Consider the following 23,646-nt stretch of genomic DNA (forward strand, 5'->3'; position numbering starts at 1 on the left):
TAGCTAACAAGCAGTAAGCTATAGTCATTTAAGGGGCACATTTTTCTCCGATAGAGTATCAAATGGACAGCTAAAGTAAGTATAGCGTGTTTCAATGTAATTTAGATGCCCAGTGGAGGGTTAAATAACGATTTTTAGGCAAATGGTGGCCAGTGTTTCTCACAAAATGACAGTGCTCCTGTCTGTGTGGTGGGGGAGGGGGTTGGAGTCGTGGTGTTGTCAAATACAGTGTTGGTTAAGGGTTAGTTATGCAGTTGGGGGGTTACGGGGTTGCACAAATTAATAAGAAAATGGATAAACTAATATTTACAATAGTATGTACATGCCTGTGGTGGTAAACTCGTGTTGGTTATATGGCACGCATGCGCCTGTCCTTGGCTGTGGGAAACGGTGGCGGGGCAGAATAAAGTCTGGAGCCCACCACAAATATGTGTGAAGAGCAGCATTAGCGGCAAACTCTGTGACATCAGAAATGTCATCAGCAGATCACTAAACTCTGCATATAGCCTCTGGTAGGCTTCTAGGCTTGGATGGTTGAGTAATTTTGAAGCTAAATGTTATATTGAGCACTAAGATTTTCAGAACTGTTTTTTTTTTCCTCTCTAGAAATTAGTCTGAGTCCTGAATTATTTCGTTTTGCCATAGTGCAGGTCATTGGGGAAATTTAACTGTTTTTTTTCAGAATTAATATTATAATAGCTTTGTTTTTTATGTGTTTTTTTTTTTTTTTTTTTGACCACTTGGCTCCTGAGGAAGCTAAACAGCTAGATTTCTTTTCTACAAGGTGCAGTTTCAAGATGTCGTCATGTTGCTGAAGGTGAAACACCAGAGTACCAGAAAGTATGTCAGATTACAGTCAGGTTTCACCTTTTTGGATTTCATCAATGAAGGTGAGTAGGCATCTCACGTAACAAAATATATAGCTACCTTCACAACAAATGGAAGCACAAGGATTTATGTAGAATCACTGTTTCAAGATTTTTTTTCTGTGTTGTGCATAGTTTATTGGAATGTTAGTAATGTCACGATGTTTAATAATAATAATGATAATGATGATAACAATAACAATATAATGATAATAATAATTATTTTACTTGTGGCACTTGACTAATGAGCTTTTGTCAGTAGCAAGCATGCTTCTTATTTTTATGCTGCCTTGCTGTTATTTCGTGAGACCAATTCCTCACCTGGATTCTTAATCCCCTTGGTTGTGTGGCTTAAAATTATGGTGTTGTCACACTTGGGAAGGGCCATTTTATTAAGAAACCAGTTTGTTTGCCTTTTCAGCAAGAGACATGAGCAGTTAAAGTGACAGCTGGTGGTGCTTTTAGTTTTCAATTTGGGCATAAAAGTTACTATTTGTCTTGTACACACTGGTGTTGGTAATGACCTAAATGCAACATCCTAATACTGCTCTTAACCACTGAAAGCATTATGCAATTTCAAATTAGTTTTAGACATAAAAATTGATCAGTCATTCATTATGTGTAGTTTAAGCCCTTGGCCTATTTTAAGCAAAACGGCTACTAATCTCCCCCAAAAGAATCAGGAATAACTCTCCAACCATAAGGCCTATATTCATAATTCAGGTCACTTTTGAAAGGTAAACAGCTAAGGCATATGAATTCATTGTATGTAAACCCATTTCTATTACCATTCCAGAGTCAAATAAAAATGTAAAAAATGAAAAGAAAGAAATTATCCTCACCTAGTAAAAAATGTGAATTTCAAAGCAATATCAACATTATAACCAAGCCCCAGTAGCCTACTTTGCCACTGAATTTGTTCTTTTTGGGCTCAAGAGAGACGTGCTTCATGTATCTTTATCTGTTTTCATGCTTATCTTCCTGTAGTCAAAAACAAGTTTGGGCTTCCTGATGCCGCTGAACTTGACGTTTTTGATGACACCGACACGGCAGTGGAGGAAGACATCTTTCTTGAACTGATAGAGGCCAATCCGGACTTATGCCTGACAGTACGTGACAGCATTTCAGATGAAGGTAGGTTTCATTATAAAAATCTCTTGAAACTGATACACCAATGGACAGGGTTGGGTCATATTACTTAGACACGTTGTCAGTTACTGAATACAAAATTACATTGCAATTTTCGTGATTAATAATGTAATCCATTGGATTACAAAAAAGTATTCTAATCTGAAAGATTTTGGATTACTTCTAACTAAAATTTTGATAATACCCAACCACGAACCCTTCTTTCTTTTTCTTTAAACATCTCAAAACATTTTAAGTGCAAATAAAAAGTAATAAAACTCCATTATCCATAAATGTAAGTTGCCATTAATGGAACATGAAGAATTGGTCAAATCAAATGACTCTTACAAAAACATGCTGGCGTAAAAGCATACTGTATTTTTTCAGAATTTTACATTTGCCATTTTTTAAAGACTTAATCAAAATGTAATCCAGCAATCCTTTACAGTCTAACTATAATCTAATTAATCAGCCCAGATTATATTTGAAAACTGTGTAGTTACTTATTTTTTGTAATCTGATTATATAATCCTGATTACTTGTAATCTGTTACTACCCAACCCTGACAGTGGTGGAAGACGTCATTCTTGAACTGGTAGAGGTCAGTCCTGACAGCATTTCAGAACAAGGTATGTTTCATTATAAAATATATTGTAATCAATGCTCAGGTTTTTTCTGCTTCACAAACATTATCAAGGTGAGACAAAAATAATTAAGCAAAAGACAGGCATCCAATTGCAAAAACATTTTGAAAATGTGGGTTTGGTTGTGATTTTCCCATGCTTGTTACTAGGGCTGGGCAATATATTGTATATGCACATTTCTACCAGGTCACACTTGTGTTTTTTCTTGTTTTTTAAAGATTTTTCTCCTTCACATCATTCAACATCATCCTCCCTCACGGATACCCTCACATCACTTTCTTCAAGTGACAATGACCTCTCCAGTCAAAGAGAATGGGGGACTCCCACAGGCAGAAATATATCCAGCTCTAAAGTCATGAACAGGTCTACCACAGAGGTTTCTGAGTCAGAGGCTGCAAAGATGTACAGCAATCTGCAGCAGATGTCATTTACAGTTTTGACCAAACATCATCAGTAAAGTGTCAAACTAAACTGAGATTCTCACCAGAGTATTGTGACATTTAGAATCATGAATGTTAGATTGAAAAAGTTGGGGAAACTTAATGAAGTTAGGAAGCAAAATGAACTCAGGGTTTGGCTGTTGCATAGCTCTATATTGTGTAACTTTTCTTTCCATAAATATTTATGTTATTCACATACATTGAATGGTCATTTCTCTTCTGCAAGGCTAGTAGTGTAGTTGGTTGATGAGTACTAGTTGAAACTAGGGCTGAACAACTAATCGATGGCCTACTGCAATTTTCAGATCGTAGGCGCAATATTTGTCAAAGGAGAAATGTGTGTCAAAATTTTAAATTGAATATGGTTATACTGCAGAGATGTCTTGGCCTACACATCATATTCTACAGACTCAAGAAAACATTGTTATTTGGTGCAGATCCCCACAAAAATCATAATCATGTTTGTTTTTCAATTAAAATCAGAATGATGTAAAAAAAAAAAAAAAAAAAAAAAAGTCACAAATCATATCGCAATTGCAACATCAGTCAAAATAATCACAATTTGTTTTTGTTTTTTTCAATTGTTCAGCCCTAGTTGAATCCAGACTATATTGTTATGCACTTGCTGCTTTACCTGATTTCTTTTGTTTTGCAGCACTGCTGTATTTTTTGTGACTTTCCTTTGATGCAGTGAATAACTTTTACCCTTAGTCTTAAGAGATAATTTATGGTATATTGTTCAAATGATTTTATCCTGGAAGACTGAATTGTAAACTTAGAACTTTTTTGTCTTATGTGAGTAGATGGTAAAGAATGCCTTGCTCAGGAAACCTGGAGGTGAGGATGTCATTGAAGAGTACAAGTCACAAAATTCGCTGAACCACCGCACCCGGAGACAGCTTGTCAACATATTGGCTAGCCATATGACTGAGAATCATGGGTAAGTGTTTCTTAAATAAATTGTTAATTTTAAACCATTTCAGACCGAAAGACTTTATATTAAGAAAGAATGTAATGAATTTTCAAAATGCATGGCATTGAATTAACATAGCTGGGGCCCTACAGTCATTAGTGGGGCACTCGAATTGTCTGTTTTTGTATTTTAAAAATATGGTCTTGACCATTCTATATGAGAAGTATTATTAGATAACTTCTGTTGGGTTCTGATGTTGTATAAATAAAACTGACTTGAAATTAATTACTATCTTTGCTCTAAAGGAGGATGCCTTCCCGTAAGCAGAAGGAGAAGTATGCCCTGGGAATTATTGCACTCTTTCCTTCACTGAATGATCCTTTTTCTCCAAAGGGCTATGTAAGTTTTAAAAAAGGATTACTTCCAAAAAACACCAGTTTTACAGACTAGAGCTTTGGGATTTTAGTTAACATGATTGATGCACCATAGTTACATACTTAAACAGTGATGAAATTTCAACATTCTTATATTTGGTCTAAGTTGTTGATACTGACCTAAAAATGCCACACCTTAGTACCACTATATAATTGAAACTGTGGAGTATGCTACAAAGTTCAACTTGGCCATGAAGATAGTCATGAAGATGCAAAATAACAATCACATCAATTAAAATGTTCCTAGTGGCAATCAGAATGAATTGGGTTAATAGGATATTGCACATGAATTAGAAACAGCTAACCTATGAGTGTCCTTTATTTTCACAGTGCAGTAACTGCACTTTCTGTACGATCAATGAGTGACAGACCTTTGTAATGATTTTTTTAATAACTTACAACAGGAGCATTTCTATGATGGGGAAAAAAGGCACTGGATATTTAGCATGGCGCCTCAAGACCATGTCCAGGAATACAGAAAAAGCAGCCAGGGCAGCCACAGTGGCTCAAGCACCAGGACCAAAGCGCCGGAGACTAGCAGCCACATTGCCTGAGCAGCTTGATGGAGATGCCTGCAGGGAAGCTATTTCATTTCTTGTTCACTCTCCTGATGAAGCAAGTGTGTTTCAGAAGATGAAGATGACCTTTCAACATCGCCAGGACCTGGTGCATGATCCGCAGAGAACCACAGATGTCTTCAAAACATTCCCACGTTTTCTAGATGTCAAAGGACTGGTGAGTTGTGCATTTCTTTTTTGTTAACTCCATTGTTTTGTTTGGTTGGATGTAAGCAATGAACAATACACTGACCACTGGCTTGATGTATTTGCATGCACGTATGATCAACAGCTGAATCAAGACTTCCTGCTGCTGTTTGGAGCTGAAACAGCCTCCAAGTTGCTTGAGAAGTGGGACACAGCATTCAGGCCCAAGGTTATCAAAGAGGCCAAACACCTGACTCAGTCAACTGAGCTGTGCCGACTTCTGAAAGCTGCTGAGAAACTCACAGAGAACGATGACACCAGTAAGCTACATGACATGCTTGGTTTATATTCCAAATGGCTAGTTCTATGTACTTTCTGCATTCTAAGTAGATATTAATGGCATGTTTTGCCTCATTTTCCTCCTGATAGACTGGGAAAGTGACATGGCTTCTCTGCTGCTCCTTCTCCATCTCTTGCCACCCACAGCTGGACGGAAGAGGGCCAAGATAAGTCCCAGTGATGCAGTAGACAAAATGGTACACTTTCACAAGGTATGTCTGTCTCGTCTGTTAAAATCCAACAAGCCAGTTTTTCAGTTATATTAACTCAATTAGAAACAACTTGCAAAGACATATTCTTCCCCCAGAGATGTATGTTTGCAAAAAGAGAGAGGTCTAATATGAATGTCTTAAGATTGCCTACTTTAAAACAATTCCTCAACACATGGGGACACATGGACACACAGTTTGTCATGGCCTGTTGAGCAACTCAACTTGTCTGGTGTCCTACAGACCCAAGTATGCAGTGAGTAGTTGAAAACTTGCTAGTTTAAGGTGTTCATGTTATTATTGTCATTATTCTGTTTTAGTCATGCTGCAGCATCGATGAACACCTGCGAGGAAGAGAGGGTAAACAACCATATATCCTTGCTGCTGGCCGAACCCAGAACAGGATTGACACTTTCTACATCGTCGTGGACAAACAGCTCATCCCCTGCCAAGCTACCAGCTCGTTGGGTGCTTTTGATGAACTATTTAAATCCCACTACGTTTTCAACCTGTCTTATGATGAGTCCCTGGTCCAGCTCTACACTTTCGTGCAGACAACAATCTATAACATCGATGTTACCACAACAGATGAGTCTCCAAGAGATCGTGAGTTACGTGCAAAACTCATCAACTAAAACACTGAAAAAATGATTAAGTGTTTCATTTGTCAAGCTGTGCATGTTCTCTGCCAGTCCTTGATAACTCATCTAAGAATTGATCACAGTTTCTATCCTAGCACCAGGTTTAAGTTGGTTTGTTCACAAGATCGTTGTAGGCGTCAGTTTTCAACATATTCAGGTTTCAAAAAACATCTAATTAGTGCTCATGAGAAGGATTCTTGTCAAAGTGGTGATGCAGCAAACTCAGAGTCATCTCAAGCTAATTCTCACAGTCTCCAAGTTGTTGAAACAAGTGTCATGCAGAGCCCAGAGGCTGGGTGTTTTGAGGACAATGGATTAGGTCAAAGAAGCAAAATAAATACAAAAAATATTTGCACTTCAATTATTGCTAAACTCCAAGGAAGTGGTATGGCAAATAGTGCTGTTTCAGCAATTGTTAGTGATTTAGAAGAACTTGCTACTGGACTGCACTCCCAAGTTAAACATGAAATACTGTCTGCTGTACCTAAAAATGATCCTGTAAGAGCTAGATTGGAAGAAGGTCTTGAGAATTTTGAGAACCCATTTGTTAGCTTTAATACTGAAACTAAAAGAATGAAATATTTCAGCCAGAAATGGGGGGTTGTGGAGCCAGTAGAAAAAGTGTTAGGAGTTCGATTTGATACGAGGAGAAATAAACAAACAGGTACTTATGACCAAGTCCCAGTGAACGACACTTTTGTTTACATTCCAATTTTGGAAACAATAAAATTCATTTGTCGCAATTCTGATATTTGTGAACGGCTTGGGGAACCTTGTATATCAAGAACGGACAGATACGAAGACTTTTGCGATGGAACTTATTCTAAGACACATCCATTGTTCTCTAAACAACAGACTTCTTTACAAATTCAGTTGTACTACGATGACTTTGAAACTGCTAACCCACTGGGATCAAAACGCGGTGTTCACAAAATAGGTGCTCTCTATTTTGTCCTCAGAAATCTGCCACCAAAATTTAACTCTGCTGTGAAGAATATTCATTTGGTTGCACTGTTTCACACTGAAGATGTGAAAAAATATGGCTTTGATCCTATTCTACAGCCACTGATAAATGACATCAAAACACTTGAGAGTCATGGCCTTGATTTGCCTTTCTCCACTGAAAAAGTCCGTGGCACTATATGTCAGATAACTGGGGACAACTTGGGGATGCATGCAATTCTGGGGTTTACAGAGTCTTTTAGTGGACGTTATTTCTGTCGTTTGTGTTTGATTGAAAAAGATGATGCCCAGAATGTTTACAGTGAGGATGACCCCAAGATAATCTTGCGTGGAAAAGAGGTATTTGAAATGCACTGCAATGAGTTGCAGTCAGACCCACAGAAGTTATCCGTGTTTGGTTTAAAAAAGAACTCGACTCTTAACAGCCTACAGTTCTTTCATGTTTGTCACAATTTTTCTTTGGACATTATGCATGACATCCTTGAAGGGGTGGCTCAGTATGAGCTCAAGTTACTGTTGGAGTATCTGTCAGAAAATGTTTTGTCGAAACCTGATCTGTTGTCTAGAATTTATGCCTTTGACTATGGGTACATGGAGCGCAAAAATCGTCCTACAAGGATTAACTTGGACAGTAGTGGCAATAATATAGGACTCAATTCCATTCAGACTCTTTGTCTTGTAAGAAACATTCCTTTGCTTTTTGGCGACATTGTGCCAGAAGGAAACCAAAACTGGATGTTGCTGCTGCTTTTACTGCAGATAATTAACATCATATTTTCACCATCTGTTACACCAGGCATGACTGTATATTTAAAACATTTAATAATGGAACATCATGACTTGTTCAAACAGCTGTATCCTGTAAACCTGATCCCAAAACATCATTTTATGATTCACTATCTGGCTTGTATAAGAAAAATTGGACCTCTAATACATATGTGGAGCATGAGATTCGAGGCAAAGCACAGGGTTTTCAAAAACACTCTTAAAAACTTCAAGAACATCACTAAATCTCTTGCAAAAACACATCAGATGTCCATAGCATATCATTGGGAGACATCTTCAAGCCCTATTGAGTATGGGCCCTTGAAATCATTTAATGTGGACAATGAGGAGAATAGTGGCATGTTTGCCCAAGCCCTGCATGTTGAGTCTGTACCGCAAGACATCTACTCTACTAACTGGGTAACTATCAGTGGAACAGAGTACAGGACAGGACTAATCATTTGCAGTGGGATTGAACATGAAATGCCTGTGTTTTGCAGAATAAAAAAGATACTTGTTGTCAACAGTGTTATCTACTTCCTGGTGAACAAGCTTGTGGTTGATCATTTCAGTGAGCATTTTCATGCCTACAGAGTATTTGAAAGTGATGAGAAAGATGTTATCAAAGCAGACAGTCTTGTAATATATAAGCCTTTTGACTTACAAAGTGCTTATGGTGGAGATGAGAGCCTCTATATTGTACCATTATTTTCTTTGTAAATGTGCACATAGAGTTAAGTTGTGCCCAATCCCTATGGTGCTGGGAAGTTGTGTTTTTATGTCCTGAATAAATTTTAAAAAAAAAGATGAAATAAGTTTGTTTTAATGATTAATTATACTTGATCACTGTTAAGTCTTGTGGGTGAACAATTTTAAACTTATGTAAGCATAGATCATAAAGAGATTTACAGCATGATAGTGTTCGTAACTGTTTTTCTGTAGCCTTGCAGGTGACTAGAAGCATTTTCAGTTTTGATGAAAACATGTACTTTTATTATGTGATAAACATTTAAAAAATACACTTTCATGTGTCATAAAACAACACAATGAATATTTAAAATTAACACTCCTAGTGAAAGGAAATAACACAATTTAGTGTTAATATTTAACATTCATTGTGTTGTTTTATGACAAATGAAAGTGTATTTTTAACACTTATAGTGAAAAGGAGTAACACAATTTAGTGTAAAAAATACACTTTCATGTGTCATAAAACAACACAATGAATGTTAAAAATTAACACTTATAGTGAAAAGGTGTAACACAATTTCTTGTTAAAAAATACACTTTGAAGTGTCATAAAACAACACTGAGAGTGTCAGATATTTAACACTATTAAAGAGTTAAAATATTAACACTATCCAAAGTGTAACTTTAACTCAGAATCCGTGAGAATTATATAAACTCAGGGAAAGTGTTGATTTTAACACTATGCGAGTTGAATTAACACTCACGATTTTGCTGTGTATATTAATATATACTTTCAACATATTGTACCACAATACCCGTAATTATTCGCATAATATTACAAAAATTTATGCTGTTGTAGCTACTGTCATTACCATCTGTCCTGGAAGAGGGATCCCTCCTCAGTTGCTCTTCATGAGGTTTCTACTATTCTTTTTCCCATTAAAGGTTTTTTTTTGAGAGTTTTTCCTTATCCACTGCAAGGGTCCTAAGGACAGAGGGATGCCGTATGCTGTAAAGCCTCTGAGGTAAATTGTGATTTGTGATATTGGGCAGATTGACAGGCGGATTGGGGCGGCGTCAGCAGTGATGCAGGCGCTTAACCGGTCCGTTGTGGTGAAAAGGGAGCTGAGCCATAAAACTAGGCTCTCGATTTACCGGTCGATCTACATTCCAACCCTCACCTATGGTCACGAGCTCTGGGTAGTGACCAAAAGAACGAGATCGCGAGTACAAGCAGCCGAAATGAGTTTCCTCCGCAGGGTGGCTGGGCTCAGCCTTAGGGATAGGGTGAGGAGCTCAGACATCCGGGAGGGACTCGGAGTAGAGCCGCTGCTCCTCCACATCGAGAGGAGCCAGTTGAGGTGGTTCAGGCATCTGTTAAGGATGCCTTCCGGACGCCTCCCTTGGGAGGTGTTTCGGGCATGTCCAACCGAGAGGAGACCTTGGGGCTGCCCCAGGACACACTGGAGGGATTACATCACCCGGCTGGCCTGGGAACGCCTCGGGGTTCCCTTGGAAGAGCTGATGGAAGTAACTGGGGAGAGGACTGTCTGGGCTTCTCTGCTGAGGCTGCTGCCCCCGCGACCCGGACCTGGACAAGCGGAGGGCGACGAGTACGAGTACGAGTATGAATATGATATTGGGCAATAAAATTTAATTGAAAAGTCAAAAACTTCTGCACAAAACATGAAACATTCCCAAATGCACAGCAAGTCACGCTATGTTGTCCAGAGAGGCAGAGAAATTAAGCCTTTCACAGTAAACAACAGAACTACTGTGGTGCATCTTTCATCTATGGTCCATCTTTTACCCTCAGGGTTTGCAGCAGAGAGCTGGAGTAGATCCAACTGAGGGCGAGGGGCAGGGTGCACCCTGGACAAGCCACCAGTCTTTCACCGGGTTGACGCACGGAGACAAAAGGCTCAGTTTTAATTTCACTGACGAAAATGTTTCATCAGTGACCTTTTTTCCATGACGAAAGACGAACACAGAGTCTTCGTCTTCCATGACGAAGACTCTGTGTTTCATTTTTGTTGACGATATGAGACTAAACTGTTAGTGGGGGACTATCGGACATTGAAAGCTGAGAATGGCCGTTAATGTTAACGCTAATGTTAACTGATTTAATTAGCATAAAACAATCACTTTGAAGATGTCAGTTTTTATCTTCCAAAAAGGGGTCATTGTTACAAACATGCAAACAAGTATTTAAATAAAATGTTCAGATATATTCAAAATCCAAATTGGTCTAGACGTTATGCTGTTATATTCAAAAACTCCACAAGAGTTGTGCGTGCAGCCCCTCTGCCTCCACAGTAGCAGACAGAGCACCCTCAGGCTGCTGCAACACAGTGACATGCTATTCTTCAATGAAGTCATCCCCATTCATTTCACACAGGTTATGCAAAACACAACATGTTAAGACCACAGACCCTTGTAAAGGTTGCAGTCATTACATTTTAATAGGCATCTCCACCTGCCCTTCAGTCTTTGAAATGCATGTTCAACGGTTATTTTGGCTCTGCTTGTCTTGCTGTTGTATGTCAGTTGCTGGGTTGTCAGCCTGCCATTGTTTGTGAAAGGTTTCAGCAGCCAGCTTTCCAAGAGATAGGCTGCATCACAGAGGAGATAAGATACAACCTCAAATCACAAATGTTCTTTGTTTCAAGAGGCTTCAGCAATCCCCTGCCGACACGATCCCACAACCCAGACAAGCAGAGCACTCATGCGAGCTTCGTGCAGCTCCAACATTCCTAAAGAGTCACATTCCATCCACCACGGCCTGCATTAGTATTTGTTATGATACTCCTCTGGGCAAAGAATGGGGACGTGGGATCCATCCATACCACCCACACACTGTGCCAGCCCCATCTTCTCTCGAAATATGTTGCCATGTCCTTGAATTTGCCACTGCTGGGCAACCGTATAACTGCAGCCAAAAGTACACACTCGACCGCAGACTCCAAACAAGTGAGAGATGCCCCTGTACTCTGAATTAGTCGCCAGTTTCCACAGAGCGATGGCAACCCTCCAAGACAAAGGAACTCAAAGGTGGTAGTTTGAGTCGCTTTTCTCCAGCTCTAGACTACGACGACGGCGGAGGTATTGAAAAGTGTTCTTGGATACTTGTAAATCTTTATCCACTGGGCCTCTGTGAAGTTTGGGACTATGGTTTCCCACAAATCCATTGCTTTATTACGCTTCCAGACGCAGGGGGAAGCAATCAATAGTACTCCCATATCTAAAACACACAAAGGTGCCAGAATAAGTTTAATTAGTCCACAGTTAATCTCTACTTTTATTTGTGTTTGTATTCTTTCATACCTTTAATTGTAATCGTCTTCTTTGTGGCTGATGGCGTGAACTTATCTCATCCATCTCACGGTCTGTCTCCTCAACGGCTTATAAAATGTGTCTTCTTTTTTAAGACGTTCTCTTCTAGCATTTGCAATTGTCTTTGCAAATAACGCCTGTCGTCTTTTCTGTGCAGATCGCATGGTTTTATATGCGACGTAGTAAAACATGAGGAACAACAGAACAATTTGAGCAGTCTCCATCCTGGCATACTGTGTCACACAAATAATCATGTGGGCTTGTCGGTTGCTGTTTATGGCGTCATTGTGCTTGTTTGGCCTTCAGCTTCTTCTTACCGCCACCTACTGGACTGGAGGTGTAGTTCAGTTTCTTTTACCACTCCTCCATATGTCATCAGCCTGATTTGAATCACCTTCTCTGTAACTTTGAGGTGCGGTGGAAACACAGACCACACCGATTACCAGGAATTCTTTTACCCGGGTAAATAAATTCCTGGTTGGGGCGTCGGTGGCTTAGTGGTAGAGCAAGCGCCCCATGTACAACGCTGTTGCCACAGCGGCCTGGGTTCGACTCCAGCCTGTGGCCCTTTGCTGCATGTCACTCCCTCTCTCTCTCCCCCTTTCACACTTGTCTGTCCTATCAAATAAAGGCTAAAAAATGCCCCAAAAAATATCTTTAAAAAAAATAAATAAATAAATTCCTGGTAGTAAAAGTTCCCGGAGATGTTGGTGGAGAAGGAGCTATTCTTTTTTCCTAAACGTAACCACGTGCTTATTGTTGGAGGAAAAAATCACCACCTCATGTTGTTGTACTGATTAAGTGCTTTTATTTTGAAAGGGACTGTATGTATACAGTAAATTTCCTGTGAAAACAGAAGTGTATTTTGAAAACAGACAATGCATGTAACAGGCTGAAGTTGACACGGCGTCCCAGAACGTCAACAACCAACACACCCAGGGTACCTTGGACGTCATATGTGGACGTGGAAAGTCCATGACCAAACGTGGACATGTGACGAGGTCACAGTGAGGATGTGTTGGACAGGCTGGTAAACTCCAGTAAATAGTCTGCACCAGGATGTTTGGGTTGGTGTGAGTCGTGAGCTGTAACTCAGCAGTAAATAATCAGCCGTGTGTGTCTGACTGTGGATGGTGGAGCTGCTGAATGGATTTGTGGAGTTTGTTAGTTGCAGCGGTGGCTGTTAGCAGTTAGCAGCTAGCTCCGCTCGCAGCCTTCACAGCTTCACCCCGCAGGACTCCACTCAGTCCGGACTGGAGAAGGTTTGTGGGTTGATGGTGTTTGACAGGCAGGTAGGAGGCTCAGTTATCTGTGAGTGTAGCTGTGCTGTAAGTAAACAGTCTGAACTCAGATCAGTTTTCTCTGACAGAGATGAAAGTTTAGTTTGAATCACCAACTCTGTGAGAGGACACCAGTTTAAACCTCCAGACTAACATGTTGCACACGAAGAAACAAGTTATGTTTCTGCTTCTTAACAGTCACATGGATAAGTCAGAGTTTACAATGAACCTGGGGACAAATCCTAGTTGGCTCACATTAGTTATTTGTTGAGAGCAGAAATAGAGAGATGTTGAGCTTTTCAGATGATGATCAGTGAGTGTGTGCTCGTAAATCAGCCCTTAAACCTGTCACACACTGCTGGTCACACATGACAGTTGGGCCCATCCACCACCCCTCCCACCTGCATTTTTTCTCCACTCCCATTTGGGTTATTTTGTTTGTTTGTGAACCTGAGGTGATCTACAAAGCTCTAATATCATCATGTTCACGAAGAGTTCATGAACCTTGTCATCAGGCTGACTCACAGAGTTTTAACTGTAATAATGACGATGGCTGTCAGAGTGCATTCCAACACCTATTGACACAAGTGGAACAGTGAATGAATAAAACGGACGTCCTTTGTCTGGACCTGCACTGTGCACTTGTACAAGAGAGACAAAATTACGAAATTCATGAGCAGTGCAGACCTGTTGTGTTAGTAATGAATGATTATGTTTGTATTTCTGCATAGAAGACACTGACAAGTGTTTTTATATTTTATTTGCACAAGGATGAAGGTGATTTGATTTCAGACACTTTGATACGTCCTCCTGACAGATTCTGTTATCGTAAAAGAATGACTTTAATTGTCTCACACAAACCCAACTGCTGTTTCTCCATTTTACTTTTACTTTTGGGACCACAAATGTCTACCCTGGAAATCTGTGTGAAAAAAATACGCTTTTAGTGGATGTATTTTGACGTTGTTTGACGCTGTCTGAGTGCCCTATTATTTAATATAGCACGCGCTCACGGGCTGCAGGCAGGTCAGCCCTAGCTTCATACTGGAGAAATGTCACATATTGAACATCCTATCACTCATTTAGACAAAAGGAGATCTGAACATAGGGCCCAGGTTGAAAAAAAACATTAGTTCCCCTTTAATTATACACTAAAAAAACATACTTATTATATTATATTCTACTTCTGTTAATATATCCCATTAAATCCTGCACACTGGACCTTTTTCATCTATGAGACCGACTAACTGATTTAAGTTCTCTAAATTTAAAAGAATGATTCACATTCTGGGGAATAATTTTGTGTCTTGTCGCACGTGAGCTGGAGGAGTCGCAGTTAGTGTGTGTCAGCCAAAAAGGCTTTCAGGAAATAATGGTGGACCCAGTGTTCCAGAAAACATCCTGACAGCTGGACCTGGCTCACAGCCCGCGAGGCAGTGACACTCAGAGAGACTTATTTGGTGGTTATTAGGCTTTTGTCGTTGTCTCTGTTGTTGAGGTGCTTTTTGTTGTTTAAAGGAACAATAAGCGAAATTCATCATTTCTAAATTGAAGGAATTAAAAAATTGCTATGTGAAGAACTAGAGGTGTAATTTCATCTGGAGTATAGCATGACCTTGACCCCTTGTTCACAAGCCAGTCCGGCTGCGCATTCATGTACGTTCATGTGTTTTGGTCTACAGGCAGTGCACAACAGCAAACCTAGCGGTGAAACGATTTCGCTTTTTGCCCCTTTAACTGTTGAGAAATCAGCGTGCTTGTAAAAGTCACAGAGGGTAATGTGAGCCCAGAGCAAAGTGCCAGCGCTATACGTCACTTCTGAGAAGTGAGGTTGGCATCTCACCTAATTCCAGTGCCAGTGTTTGGTCACATTATCTGCTGTGTTTGAGAGCCCGACTCAGAGGAGGCGTGCAGCACAATGCAGCAGGAAGAGTTTCACAAGCTGATAAATGAGCTGCACAATTACTTTATTGTCGACTTTATGACATCAGCAGTAACTTTTGCTACACCACGACATAAGGAAATGCATGAAGTCTCTGGTAAATGTAATGTTACTGTCTCTACAGCTTCAATAGGTTCATTACCAGTCAACATTCACATGTGGGGCTCATAAAATGGGCCCTATATGAGATTATCTATGGGTTCAATAATGGCCCCATGCCAGCTGCCCATGAGTTTACCCATAATAATAATAATAATAACAATAATAATAATAATAAAATTGATTTGAGTACTTGACCTCTGTTATCAGCCGAACAAATATGATACAAACAATATAACAACAAATAAACAATACATTAGCGGTGGGAAAAATCAATACAGCATAGTATCACAGTATTTTGCTTGGCGATATTACATTGATACGAGTACCGTTCTTTTATTATATACATCATTAATTACAACTTTTGGTACTAGAATGATAAAATCAGTTGCTTTTGCTGATGTTTATTTTCCTGGTGAGGTCAGCAGACGTCCCAGTCAGCAGCATTTGACAGAAAGTTCATCAAAACAAAGATGGAGGCACCGGAGTGAGAAATCAGAAATGTTAAAATCAAATGTCGGGACTGATTTTGGGGTTTTTTTAACACAGAAGGAAAGAAGGACTTGGATATAACACGAGATTTGCAAGCACACTGAGAATACTACGGACATGAGGGCTGACCTCACAGGCCACCATCCAGGGATAGCGTTAGCTGCTAACGGCCAAGCTAACGCTAAAAATCAACCAACACAGGACACAGTGAGCTCGACACAACTACCATCAGACAATAACACAGTCCATCACCTACTTCATGTCCAGAGATCTGCGTCCATACAGCGCTGCTGAAAACCAAGGCTTCTGTTACACGCTAAAAACACATGAACCCAGGTATGTGACTCCGCCCCCTCACAGCCGTACCCAAGCTCTACAGAGAAGTGAAGCATAAAGCTGAGGAAGCAGGACATTATCTGACAGAGGACAGGAGACACTGTCTCACGTCCTCCAAACTAGAGCGGGACATTATCTGACAGAAGACAGGAGACACTGTCTCACGTCCTCCAAACTAGAGCGGGACATTATCTGACAGAAGACAGACTGCTGTCTCACGTTCTCCAAACTAGAGCGGGACATTATCTGACAGAGGACAGGCCGCTGTCTCACGTCCTCCAAACTCGAGTGGGACATTATCTGACAGAGGACAGGAGACGCTGTCTCATGTTCTCCAAACTAGAGCGGGACATTTTCTGACAGAAGACAGGCCGCTGTCTCATGTTCTCCAAACTAGAGCGGGACATTATCTGACAGACAGGAGACGCTGTCTCACGTTCTCCAAACTAGAGCGGGACATTATCTGACAGAGGACAGGAGACACTGTCTCACGTCCTCCAAACTAGAGCGGGACATTATCTGACAGAGGACAGGAGACACTGTCTCACGTTCTCCAAACTAGAGCGGGACATTATCTGACAGAAGACAGACTGTCTCAGGTGTAATTTCTTTATTTTACCTCTTCAAATTTGACCTGAACGTCCTCTCTCCCAGAAAAGCCTCTGCCAGTGTCGAGGAGTCTTATCTGGAAGCCCAGCAATTCCTGAAACACACATCAGAACCACTTTCTAATGAGGCTGTACATGATCAAAGGACTGCCTGGAGAAAATTCCCCAAAAATGAGGGAAGGGAGTTTTATGCTGCCTTCAAATGAAGCCTTGTGTACTGTGTTAGCAGGAAGAGTTCATATGAACGCCCCAACTCATATTCATGACCTCAGAAGTTAAATTTTTCTGAAAGCTCAGAGGTTGAGTTGCAACAGTGTTGCTGACATTACAGAAAAGGTGGAGGCCTTGCAGCATTGTTCTCACAACTTATCACTTGAACTTCAAGCATATCCTGTACATGACTTCCTATGTCGTAACTCATGAGTGCATTCCTCACTGAGATGTAGTCTGGCCCCCACTGTTGTTTTGAAACTGGAAATCATCACAACGGACTTGATCAATGGCTATCAGAGGTGTGGACAGTCACATGACTTGGACTCCAGTCAGATTTAAATAACAAATTTGATGACTTTAGACTCGACTTGAGAAAATGAAAAAAGACTTGCAACTCCACTTGGACTTCGACACTAAAAACTCATGACTTTACTTGGACATGAGCCTTTTTCCTTGAAAATATTTGAACCCTTTCTAAGTCCAAAGATTTAGTACACATACAAAAAATACAAATGCATTATGCAAAATGTTCTGGCCAAAGATTACAGACGACACACAACTTGAAGCTAACATTAACTTCGAACAGCAAGCTGATATTTAGCTAATATTAGCTTAACAGCAAAGCAACTTTTTAACAAACTTGTTTTAACAAAAAAATGCAGATTTTATTAAGCATTTATGATTTTTGTAAATCTATATTGGCATTACTTTTATTGAAGCATTATTTCTTTTACTGAAAACCGCATTATGACTTGTTTGGGAAACTTAAAGTTTAATGCAAGGACTTGAGTGACTTAGTCCCAGAGCATCAAATATGGCAGCCTGGTCACTGGCTTCTGGCTTTTGTTACAGAGACACATGGTATCTTACATCATATGTATGAGACGCACTGGGCTATAAACTAACTGAGATGTAATACTGCGACAATAATGAACAGGTTCACTCACCAAGCTGTCAGGAAACCGAACTCTAAGCTGTAGGTGAACATCGAGCATCATAGTTTGAAGCGTAGGGCCACTGACCAACCTGCTATATTTGAGGAGTTGGGAGGGAGAACTGCAAAATCTCTTAACTTGCAAACGTTAGTTTAGTAATGTTCTATGCCGACACTTACTGCTATGTCAAAGACACATCGAGGGTCTGCTATGGCCCGCCTGAACGCCAGACTTCCAGTGCAGCCGCTGCCTACATGAAAGCTGACCCCGATGACCTCCAGGTTGAGCTCTGCAGCATGCTCCAGCAGCTTCCTGACCGATTCCAGTCTGGCTCCAAACTTTGAACTGAGTCTCACCAGTGATTTGGAGTCATCCACTGCGATGCAGAGCACCAGTCTGGAAAGATTCAAGAGTATTAACAAGAATCTCCACTAAACAAAGGAGTAAATGCTTACTTACTTGGCTTTGGGGTGACAAAGAGAAATTTTTCGGAGTTCATCCTCATTATCAAAAGTCATCATATCTACTCCGTGAGCACAGGCATATCTGATGTGTGACATCGGTTTTGTTGAATGTGCGTGAATGATTTTCTCAGGTGTCACTCCGAGGAACAGCATCATCTGGATCTCAGCCTGTGTGGGATCGAAATCTGTTTCAGATGAGCAAAATGAGAGGGAAACAACTTTCCTCCATCGCAAAGAAAACAGAGCTACACTGTGAAATATTTGACTGGACAGTTACCTCTCTAACTCCCCTCGGACGCCGGCGTCCACGCTCCCCTCCTCCTCTGTTAAATGGTATCTCATAGGCACACTACGTCATCAAACCATGTGATGTTTGGTATCACTGGATTCAGGAAGCTCTCGGCTTCCTGAATCCGGCATCGTTTTTCTTTTATTTCTTATGTATTTGGCACCAGAGCAGCCTAAACACACAGAGTCCAAAATCACTATGAGTGGTGACAAGTCATGTCATGCTGTTTTTCGACGGGAAAAGTTAAAGGATTACTTGCAATCTTATGTGGAGCTGTTAGCGGGGACGTAGCTGGTTTATAAAAGGTAAGAGTCTCACTCCTACCACTATTTTTGGCTGAGATACACCGTCTAGAAAGTGGGATCATAACTTTCAGGTTTCATATGGCTTTATTTGGTGATATTTTATGGTGTTTCTGTGTCATAAACAACATCAGCTATCATAATCACACCTGATTTCAATAAGGTACAATGTCTGAAGCTGGCTGAGTGTTGTTTGATCACTGATAGTACTGTTTTGAAGCAGAGTGACCCACTTGTCATTTGGAGCTCCGCCTGGATCTTTTCATGGTAAAAACACTGTAGAATGGTCATACTTTGAGCAGTCTTCTTCAAATTTGAAACAAGTGTTCATTGATAGTGTGCCTACAGCCCCACAGTGTCATTTACCTGCTCAGATGAAGCCACAGACAGTTATTCATCCTGAAACAAAATCTTCAACTTGTTACTGACTTCAGAGGCCCATTACTCTGTCTCTGTATCACCTAGAGTGTTTCTGACACTTTCACAAGAAACTTCAGAGAGTTTTCTTTCTGGCAAGACCTCATGCATGCATGTAGTCAGAGCGGTTCAGAAGCTACAGTCATTTTAATTTGGATATGTCATTTTAGGGGTTTTTGCTACAAAATGGCAGTGGAGAGTTTTTACAGTAAATTGTTGTATAGCTGTACACTGTGATTTCACACATGATTTAGCAGTATGCTCCTTTAAAAGTAGTATATTTAATTGTAACCTCGCAGTTAAAGCCAATTACATCACTGTGATATAACAGTATGTTCCTGTAAATTACTGAATTTAACTGTAACTTCACAGTACATTTGATTACTGTGATTTAACAATATGCTCCCATAGAATTACTGTATTTCACAGTTCAGATTCAGATTCAGATGCAGAAAAATTTATTGTTTGTCGTAACAGAAAATCTTCTTTGACGTTGCTCCACATACAAGACAAGACAATACACTGATTAGAAACAATCGCACAACACAGATTCTGAGAGCACACACAGTGTGTATAGATCTTAAAAACAATTATAAAATTAAAACTGTAAAAATAGACAAGATAAAATGTGTGGATATGTGTAAAGTGACATAGTGCATCAGGGTTATTTTTCATTCATTCATCTTCTAACCGCTTCATCCTCTTGAGGGTCGCGGGGGGGCTGGAGCCTATCCCAGCTAACATCGGGCGAGAGGCAGGGTTCACCCTGGACAGGTCACCAGACTATCACAGGGCTGACACATAGAGACAGACAACCATTCACACTCACATTCACACCTACGGACAATTTAGAGTCACCAATTAACCTGCATGTCTTTGGACTGTGGGAGGAAGCCGGAGTGCCCGGAGAGAACCCACGCTGACACGGGGAGAACATGCAAACTCCGCACAGAAGGGCTCCCACGCCCGGGATCGAGGTGAGAGTGCTAACCACCACACCATGAATGAGTTGGGTATGAATGAGTTTTTGTGGATGTTTTTCTTAGATAGGAGGACGTTATCGCGGCGGCCTGATGGCAGGAGTTGGAAGGACTTGTGCAGGGGGTGGGCGGGATCCTGTGTAATGAGGTTGGCTTTCCTTTTAACTGCTTGGGTGTGGAGTACTCATAATTGATTTTGAGTTTTGCCAGTTATTTTGCTTGCTTGATTAATGATCCGGGAACAGAGGTGAAGGTGAACCAGGAAGTGATATTAAAAGTGAGTACAGATTCTATGAGTGATTTGTAGACAGCTGTTAAAATATCCTCTCTGACATCGAAGCTCCTGAGTTTCCTCAGCAGGAACAGGCTTTGCTGAGCCTTCTTGTACACAGCGTCTGTGTGCGGGAGAAGGACAGACGGGTATCAATCTCTGTGCCCAGGTATCGGAAGGCCTCCATCTGCTCCACTGCCTGCCCGTTCAGCCTCAGAGGTTCAAAGAGAGGTTTGGGGGAAGATGTTCGCCTCCCCCCACAACACAGCTCCTTGGTCTTGGAGATGTTAAACTCCAGAGAGCTCTCTTTGATCCAGAGCATCAGGGTGTTAACCTGCTTATAGTAGGCAGCCAGAGACATGTGGTCCTTGATGTGGGCCACCAGGGCCATATGGTCTACATAGTTAAAAAGGAAAAATGTCACTGTTATTGCTTGTTATGTTGTTTGTGTAAATGGAAAATAAAATCGGTGATAAAACACAGCCCTGGGGGACACCAGTGTTTAAAATCATGTTCTTGGATTTAAAACTATTTACCACCACATGCTGAGGCTGGTCCTGCAGGAAGTCTTTTATCCACAGGATAAGGTTGGGTTGACTTGTAGATCCAGAAGGCGGTTGCAGAGGGTAGCCGTGTTGACTGTGTTAAAAGCGAATGAAAAGTCCATGAATAAAATCCTTGTGTGAAGGTGTGGGGAGTCCAGGTGTCTGCAAACCGTGTCCAGGAGAGTCAAAGAGGCATCCTCCACCCCACGCTTTGCCTTATAGGCAAACTGGAGTGAGTCAAGCCTGTCACCATAGCAGTGAGGTGATCACTCACCACCCTTTCCATACACTTACAAAGTATGTATGTGAGTGCCACTGGTCTGAAGTCCTTGATCTTCCTGGCATTGGATTTCTTTGGCACCGGTATAAGTGTGGACTCCTTCCTTATCCGTCGGACACAGCTGGAGTTAAGGAGATGCTGGAATAGCTGAGTGATGACATCACCCAGCTGAACTGAGCATTCCCTCAGCACCTTGCTCCTGAGCCTGTCCGGGCCAGAGGCTTTGTGAGGGTTGATGCGGCCCAGTATCGATGCAACCTTCCTTTTATCCACCGTGATTGTTGGACAGTTACTGCTGGTGAGGGTCCAGTCATTCTGGGGGCGTGGCATGTCAAACCTGCTGTAGTAAATGTTCAGCTGCTTTGCAAAGGTGGCGGGGTCAGAGCATTGGATCGGGGCCGGATTCTGGGCTCTGCCCATCATGGTATTGAGTCCCTGCCATGCCTCCCTTGCATTGCCAGTGGTGAATTTTTCCTCCACTTTGTTTTTGTAGTGGAGTTTGGCCAGCCTGGTCTTCCTTCTCAACTTCTTCTTCTTCAACAGATTCTGTAAAATTACTATATTTACCTGCATGAATTTCACAACAAAATTCTGAATACGGTTAAATATCACGGTAAAAGCTTGTAATTGTGAAATATTACAATTACATATTGTAATGTTCTGGAAATGATTTGCAGTGTAGATGATCAGTGATATACCTTGCTAGCACAGTTGAAACCAGTGTCCAAAACAGTCATCATCTTTAAAACTGCTGCTGTGTTGTTGCACTTCACTGTGTAGAAGGTTTGACCTGAGGCAGGTTAGCGAGCCACCTGAGGTGCCTCATGAGGATACTGTCCAGGTTTGCCACACAGAACGGCTCGTCGTTGTCCTAAATGAATAAAACAACATTTTGTTTTCAAAATCTGTCATTACTTTTAAACACTTACACAGAGATTTAAAGTTAGGAAAACTTGAGCATGGTGATGTCTCTGATACTCACCACTGAACTACGCTCTTTTATTTTATCGTCTATGAAATCACTGATCGTTCCTCCAGTGTCTACAATGTCAATGTCACAGTTTTCAGGGGGTAAAACATGCATGACTGATCTGTTTGTAGTTACTGTTGCAGCAAGAGATGACACAAGAGATGACAGGTAGTAAAAGACAAAAGCGTAAAATTCATTAACAAATATTGTCAGTGTAAGGCTCATAATAAAAATCCGTTGTCGCTTTGTTTATAGCTATTTGTTTGCCATGCAAATAGTACTAGGAAATAACATTCACATTTTCACATCAAATTAAACATCACTCAAGTTTGTTATTTCATCTTACCACAGCCCATCGTGTCCTCTGTAGTCTGCAACCCTGTAAATCTCATATATTTAAATGAGTAAAAGTATAGCAGCAGGATTTCTACGAAACAGAACTGTTTGATAGAAGTTGCTCACAGACGTCCGCAGTGAAATAAGACACACTGAGATGCTGGTTTTGTTACATACTTGAGTCTTTTCCACTCCTACTGTTAAAAAACAAACAATACCTCACCCAATAGGTGTATATACATTGACTGTGAGTACGTGCAGACATTTATTTATCTATGTTTTAGATTTATTCAGACAAATATAAATATATTCATGTGGTGTATGGTTGGATCAGCTTTGGTTCAATGCTTATAGTTACTAACAAAAAATTCAACACGTGTCAACTCAATATGAAGTGGAAGCTAATCCAATTGTGTTGATGAGCTTTATTCCCTAATTTCTCCCTCTCCGCACATCGTTTCCTCAGTTAAACCTGAGTTTCATGTGGAAACAATGAATATCACGTAAAATGTTTCACAAACAATATAAATAATCACATTATAATGTTAAACATTTTACATTATAACAAAAAATGATCAAGTTGCAATGTAAAGCATGTTATAGCAACTTAAAGGGCCAGTGTGTAATATTTGGCATGGTTTATTGTCAAATCTGAATCTGAATCTGAATGTTCTACCCATTAATATGTTTATATAAGTGTATAATCGCTATAAAATAAAATTCGTTTGGTTTTCGTAGCCTTATAATTATGCTTATATATATATATATATATATATATATATATATATATATATATATATATATATACATACATACAG

The 23,646-nt window shown here is 40.5% G+C and overlaps 1 protein-coding gene and 1 long non-coding RNA gene across 2 annotated transcripts; one reads left to right on the forward strand and one right to left on the reverse strand.

Annotated features, from left to right (window-relative positions):
* Window positions 1–805: 805 nt before the first annotated feature.
* LOC125880188 (uncharacterized) lies at window positions 806–6,943 on the forward strand. Its single transcript, XM_049562500.1, has 9 exons — window positions 806–890; window positions 1,854–2,000; window positions 2,564–2,623; window positions 2,857–3,014; window positions 3,882–4,018; window positions 4,297–4,390; window positions 5,275–5,449; window positions 5,616–5,680; window positions 5,998–6,943. The coding sequence occupies exons 1-9, from the start codon at window positions 806–808 to the stop codon at window positions 6,310–6,312; spliced, it is 1,236 nt and encodes a 411-aa protein (XP_049418457.1). The 3' UTR covers window positions 6,313–6,943.
* Window positions 6,944–21,867: 14,924 nt separating this feature from the next.
* On the reverse strand, window positions 21,868–23,014 carry LOC125879336 (uncharacterized). Its single transcript, XR_007447857.1, has 3 exons — window positions 22,505–23,014; window positions 22,221–22,393; window positions 21,868–22,068 (listed from the first exon to the last, which is right to left on the reverse strand). It is a non-coding gene; the product is annotated as an uncharacterized LOC125879336 (long non-coding RNA).
* Between the last annotated feature and the right edge of the window lie 632 nt (window positions 23,015–23,646).

Source organism: Epinephelus fuscoguttatus, linkage group LG19 (genome assembly GCF_011397635.1).
Source record: "Epinephelus fuscoguttatus linkage group LG19, E.fuscoguttatus.final_Chr_v1".
In the NCBI taxonomy this organism is placed as follows: Eukaryota; Metazoa; Chordata; class Actinopteri; order Perciformes; family Serranidae; genus Epinephelus; species Epinephelus fuscoguttatus.